General features: G+C 36.7%; 1 protein-coding gene across 2 annotated transcripts; it reads left to right on the plus strand.

The window, feature by feature from the left end:
* Positions 1-567: 567 nt before the first annotated feature.
* Positions 568-1779, plus strand: LOC145106548 (uncharacterized). Of its 2 annotated transcripts, none has more exons than XM_079043504.1 (3): positions 568-789; positions 887-1024; positions 1137-1779. In XM_079043504.1, the coding sequence occupies exons 1-3, from the start codon at positions 625-627 to the stop codon at positions 1182-1184; spliced, it is 351 nt and encodes a 116-aa protein (XP_078899630.1). In that variant the 5' UTR covers positions 568-624; the 3' UTR covers positions 1185-1779. The 2 variants fall into 2 exon arrangements, with proteins under 2 accessions (XP_078899630.1, XP_078899631.1); XM_079043505.1 differs by having other exon boundaries at positions 887-1017.
* Positions 1780-6728: the final 4949 nt, after the last annotated feature.

The following is a 6728-nucleotide window of genomic DNA, read 5'->3' on the forward strand; positions in this document are numbered from 1 at the left end:
AAAAAAAACATTTAGATATATAAATCATTTATCTTTCAAAAGTTACATATTTTGATCATCTTATATTTAACGTCATTTTCTCAAATATAAATTGGTTTTTTATATAGAGACAATGAAAATGTTTCCTTTTGCAAATTTAGTGTTAATATTTCTTTTGAAAGCATGCAACACGTCACCTCGTATCAGTTCCCACCTAATTTGTCACATCGTTTCACTCTACAAAACCAAGGTAAAAACCAGCAAACCTAGAATAACATTTTATATGTTCAATATTGTAAATAATATATATATATATATATATATATATATATATATATATATATATATATATATATATATATTCGATGTCTTATGCATCAGCAAAGAAAAACTAAAATCACTGATAATATCATTATGATGGTTTTTTCACTCATTTCAACCAACTTAATATAATAAGGATGTTAATGATTACTCGACAATTAATTGGATGCATGTACGCTTTACCACTTTTAGACAGTTTGTTATATATCAATGAATTCCAATTAATAAATATCCATCCTATGAAAATTCTGGAATGTGTCATCTATATAACTCACGCTCTTCCTTCTGTTGTATTATGTCTCTTTGAACTTTCACTCACTAAGAATGGAGGCGATGTATAGGCTGGTGAAGGAGTACAAGTCCGATAGCGCTACTATCACAAATGTTAAGCCGGAGATGGTGAACTTGCATGTGGCATGTGGAAAATGTGGGAAGGGCATCATCGTGGTTCTAAATCTTAAATATTTCGAAACGACTGGACCTGAATCAGTAAGTATTAGAGGTTTTGTTTTGTTTTTATTCGTTTATTAAGTATGTGGGTTTTTTATATAAGTTTTTTTTTTTGTGTGTTTTATCATTTATGCAGTGTTGTGAACAACGCTTGGATATAAGTGTCAAGCCGCAGTTAGATGAAGAACAAGCTACTGTGGGACTCGTCTCTGTTGTAGGAAACTTTAATATTCAAGTAAAAGAGATAATTGACGACGATGTGGAGTGGTGTGTTGTAAGTCCTTACACTTGTAACTTGTTACAACTTCTGCAATATGTAACTTTGTTTATTCTGATCATGAAATGTTTCTTTTCATTTCTTTATTTTTTTTTTTCTTTATTTGCAGACGTTTAAAGATGGTAGTTTTTTACGTTTTAAATCAAAAGATCAGTGATAAAAAAATGAAACTGGCAGTGATAAAAAAATGAAGAAGGTGGAGCGAACGAAGTTCCTACCAAAGATGGCTAAAGAGAAGAGGATGAAAGAGATGGAGAATGAGATGGTGGGCTGGGACGAGGAGCAGAAGAAGGCGGAGATGATGAAAAGGTTGAAGGAGAAAGTGGAAATGGAGGTGGAAGTGAAGGTGAAAGATTCTGCTCTATCTTCACTAAGCTGGAGTGACCTTATCAACGAAGATGAAAGAATCAATGCGATGCGCATAATTGTGATTCCAATTTCCAAATAGTATTTTGGGTGGTGACCTAACTTGTTGAAGCCTAGCTAGGTAAATAGATGGTCGACTATTAGTAAAACTGTTAAGGTCATCTGGGTGTGTTTATTATGGTTCTTACTGTTGGTATGCTTAATTATTAGGTTATATGATGTCTTATTAATTAAGATTGCTTGTTACCATTTGGAGTTATATGACCTTATATGATTAATCGATGCCATATAATTAATTACAAGTGGCAAGAAATAGTGATGAATGTACTGATACCTGCTAAGACATGAAACTGTGGAAACAAATTGCTATGTTAGCATGAGTAAGGAGTATGCTGATAGCTGAGTGTGTAATGGCAATGGTGATTGGATCACGAAAGTATTATGATTATGAATGAATTTATGATTCCATAATCATTGAGAAATAAGGACTCCGGAATTTTGTAAATACGATTAAATGTAATGAACGACAATAAGTGTGACAATACTAATATTATGAGTTCAATGTGCATGCTCGAGAGTTATCTTGTGAACTGGAAACATGTATTTAATAGCTCATTTATCTTATTCATCCTAATTAGTGAGCTTTGATGTCAATCGAAAAACATAAAATGCAAAGTGTTTATTGACAACCATAGTATTTATGAGACTAAATGGCTTCTAGCCCAATAGTCAGGTGTTGCTCTTCTTCTTTTAAATTGAGGGTTCGATATGTGGAGGGTTACAAAAGCCCCATGTGTGAGAACATTTTAAATTGTTTAAAATGACAAGGAGGAGTAGAAAAACGTAATGCAAACAATGTGACGTGCTACTTATGGCATAATGAACTTCGAAAATGAAACATCACATTGAAAAGTCATTTGTTGCAACAAAAGTCCAACAAACCACCACAAGCCCGTATTTCCATAACATGAGTGACGTCCGTTTTTGGACAAGGGTTTTAGAGAAATTAAATATCTTTTTACATTTTGTTTCTCTCATTATGTATTTAAGATAATAACAAATGTATAAATTTAATATCCAATCAAATTTAAATTAAATTAAATGACACTTTTCACCATTAAAATAGGTAGGAAGAAAATAAATACAAAAAGAAAAATAACAATGTACGACCAGTTAAATAGACATGGTTATGTAGGTTATTTTTTCTTTAACATACCTGGTTAAAGGTTAAGACCGGTTAATGATTTTAAGATTGACGCAATAGGTTATTGTAACATATGTACAATTTTGAAATTAAATTTAACAACTTAGAAGCTAAAAATTTATTAACTTATAAAATAAGTAAAATATCGCTTAAAGTATTCAAAAGGAATGTTCAGATCCAATATATAAAATAGTTTTTTTTTTTAGTTTTTAGTTTTTTGTTTTTTGTTTTTTTTTGTTTTTTGTTTTTTGTTTTTTTTTTTAATATCTAGACTTTATTAGCAAAAGCCTCTAGGAAAGAAAACAAAATTCCACCCAATTTTTCCGATTCAAAGTGTTAAGCCCTTTCACTCTACAACCAATCCAAAGAAAAGATGGGTGTTAGAGTGATTTTGATTTAAGTACACCTTTTTCAAACTCTAACCAACACTTGTTTCTTGTGCCCTTACTAATAATCTTCATGTCAAACAAATCAATGAGTTGTGATGGGTGTTAGAGCCATTTTGATTTAAGTGAAACGTGTTATATGTCATTTAAATTAAAATATAATTGTTTACCCAATAACGGCGATATTTTTTTTTGGAAACGGCGATATATTATTAAGCCACAGCCTAAAAGAGCAATGCAGGACAGAAAACAAAACAAAACAGACACTACATAATGTTAAATGGAGAGACACACCACTCCACCCAAATACAGTTTACAAACCACCCTATATGTTTAACCCAACTAAAGACAAAAGAAATAACATTATCAAACACACCCGCCTTAGAGATACACACCTTGCTGAAAAATCTATTGTTTCACGCTCTCCAAATACACCACATGTAACCATAGAAAATGGCCAAAAGAACTTTACGTTTCTTCGGACATTTACCCAACTTGGAAGCAAAAGCGATAAGCTCCCGGATGGAATCGAAATTCCGTTGAGGAATATTACACCAACACAAAATCTGCTGAAGAACATCACGAGCCCAAGGGCAACCCACAAACAGGTGATCCGCATCTTCAGCCTCCCAAGCACACCATAAGCGATCGCTACTCTGGGCAAAAACACCTCTCTTAGAGAGAGCACAAGCAGTAGGGATTCTACTGATGCAAGCCTGCCAAATGAAACAATTTATTTTTAAAGGCACCAACGAAATCCAGGTCATAACATTATACATCTCAACCATTAGGAAGGAATCTATCAGCGACCTAAGATCATGCACATAAAACTTGCCATCAACAGACAAGGGCGATTTCCAAACATCAGCGGAATCTCTAAGCACAAAAGTCAACACCTCATTTTTCAAGGCTTGAAATTCATCAATTTTCACCTGTTGCCTAGGCTGCCTCTTCCACTCCCAACCGCCTCCTCTATTACTGAGTCGATCACTAATACAACACGATTTCCTTTTATCTAAGCCAAAAATATGAGGGTACCTCGAAGCGAGATTCCCGCCCCCTCTCTAGTTATCGAGCCAAAAACGAATGTCCCTACCGGACCCAACTTGAGGTTTCAAAACAGAACAAAAAGATATACCGATGTTATCAAGCGCGTAGATCGTCTTTGTCATATTGAGCCAAACAGCAGGAATGGATTTTTTGGAGAGATTGGAAATAGGTTTCCTGTACAAGTTGTGGATTCCACAGATAACTTTTTTCCAAAGATCGTCCGGTTCCATTTTAAACCGCCAAATCCATTTAAACAGCAAGGCCAAATTTAGAGAAGACAACGAACCAAGGCCAAGCCCTCCTTTGGCTTTAGGGCCTAAAACAACCTTCCAGGCAACCCAATGAATGCGGTTCTTCTCCCCGATACCACCCCACAAAAATCTCCTTCGGAATCTCTCGAGAAACTAAATGACCGAATTTGGGGCTCTAAAAAGCGAAAAGAAAAACAGTGGTAAACTACCAAGGACCGCTTTCGTGAGGGTAACTCTACCACTGCACGAAAGTGATTTAGACTTCCAAGAGGAGAGTTTACACTGAACTCTCTCAATGGCGGGCATCCAATTCCTATTAAGACCCATGTTTGAGCCAACAGGGGACTCCTAAGTATTTAAAAGGAAAAGAAGCCGCCTCACATCCGAGAACCCGCGCATAGATAGAAATTTCACTCTCTGAAACACCAACTCCATAGACTTTGGACTTATGGAAGTTCACCTTAAGCCCGGAAGCTGCATGAAAACAACGAAGAATACGCGCCAAATTTGAGAAATTAGTGCTCTCCCAGGTTCCAATGAAAATCGCATCATCAGCGTAAAAAGATGTGATATCGAGGGGCCCCTATTTGGAATATTAACACCATGGAACAACGATTTTTGGCAGGCGGATTTCATGGCCACATTTAGGCCCTCCATGGCCAGAAGGAAGAGGAATGGGGAGAGCGGGTCCCCTTGACGGACTCCTTTAGACAACTGAAATTCTTTTGAGGCGGACCGATCAATAAGAACCGGTCAAGGTTGTTCATAAAGCTTTATCAAATTGGATGTTTTAAGATTAAATAAAATAGCAATGTAACGTCCCATTTTCACAACCAAAAATTTTCATTTTTATTAAAATGAAAATTTTCCAATTTATAAATCAATTATTAAGAAAATCTTTTATTCCAAATTACATTTATTCAAAATCAGTGTTTTATAGAAAACACGGAATCCTCAATGTTGTTGATTTGTGTGTACAGTCCCGCCTTCGCCTTCCCGTAGACACCAGTGATACCTGAAACAATAAACAACTGGATAAGCATAAGGCTTAGTGAGTTTCCCCTAAAATACCACTACACAAACAGATAGCATATACCATCAAACATGTCGGTCCAATCAACAATCGGGTTGGAATACCCCAAGCCTAGTTAACCTCCGGGTCTAATCATCCTCGAGATGGAATACCCCAGGTTGGAATGCCAATATACAACAGGTCAAAACAGCCATCGGGCTGGAATACCCAAGGTTTGTTGGCCTACTTCCTCAACCTTGCCGCTCTTCCCGAGCCTTCGTACCTACGGCTTACCGCCGGCCCGCACCGGATATCTTGGCATACAGCACAAAGCAGGACCGCCTCAACCCAAACCAAACACAACATGTCGACATATAAACAATCAGGATTAAGTAAGCACATAATACAAGAAAACAACAATCATACAGCTCATTATCGCCTACTAGTCCTCTCAAAGTATACAGTCCTGCTACCAGCTAACCTCCATAGAATGCGTAACCATAAGTAACTAGAGGTGAGATAGCTACCCGAACAGATGATCCTACTCTAAAGCCACAACCAAACAACGAACAAGCAAGAGAGCCTAGACCAAGAGTTCTCAGACGATCCTACATAACCACAAACAGTCCCTAAGGGCACTCCATAGATGATAACCAGCAAGCACAAATAGCATACAGTTCTACAGTTCACTACAGCATACTCAATACCAGAACAAAGATCTAACAGATCACAACAGCATAACAGCATATTCAATATCATCAATCCAAGGAATGCATGGTTGTATATACTCAGATGTGAGATAGTCACCTAGAAAGGTGATCCTACTCTAGAACCACAACCAAACAAGGAACAGGTAAGAAAGCTTAGATCAAGAGTCCTCAGTCTATCCTACATGACTATATATAGTCCCTAAGGTATCCCTTTACTAACAGATAACCAAAACTAGTGGGCTTGCATTGGTACCTTCAACCCATGGTACAGTGAGGCGAAACTCACCTCGATATGCGTGTAGGTAACCACTGTAGCCACGAAGAACTCTACCAGCTTCAACTCACTTCCAATCACCTAAAGGAAGATACTCGAGTCAATACCCGATCACAGGTCATAGTCACTTGCAACAGTGACTACCTCACATGAAATGACGATTAGGGTTTCACATAAAATGACGATTAGGGTTAAGTAAGAACACTTAACCCATTAAGCACTTAATCACATAAGGATAGGACTGATTAAGGTTTGACTTACTCATTCTCGAGTGAAATAATAATCCAATCAACAGCCCAATTACGCGCTCGATCATTGTCCAAAATAGAGCTCCCCAATTCTAAGGTTTCCACATAAAATGATAACTAGGGTTAGTGTTCCACACTTAAAGCCTTAAGGACATAATTCATTAAGTCCAATATTGCATTAACTTAATTGTAGGGCATTA

This window comes from Lactuca virosa, chromosome 1, assembly GCF_052849685.1.
Source record: "Lactuca virosa cultivar CGN04683 chromosome 1, Lactuca_virosa_CGN04683_v6, whole genome shotgun sequence".
Lineage (NCBI taxonomy): Eukaryota > Viridiplantae > Streptophyta > Magnoliopsida > Asterales > Asteraceae > Lactuca > Lactuca virosa.

What these genes read in the sequence shown, in the direction of transcription:
- LOC145106548 (XM_079043504.1), top strand. Translation starts at nt 625, where the DNA reads ATGGAGGCGATGTATAGGCTGGTGAAGGAGTACAAGTCCGATAGCGCT. An exon ending in AAACGACTGGACCTGAATCA is followed by an intron (nt 790 to 886) that starts GTAAGTATTAGA and finishes TCATTTATGCAG; the next exon opens with TGTTGTGAACAACGCTTGGA. An exon ending in ACGATGTGGAGTGGTGTGTT is followed by an intron (nt 1,025 to 1,136) that starts GTAAGTCCTTAC and finishes CTTTATTTGCAG; the next exon opens with ACGTTTAAAGATGGTAGTTT.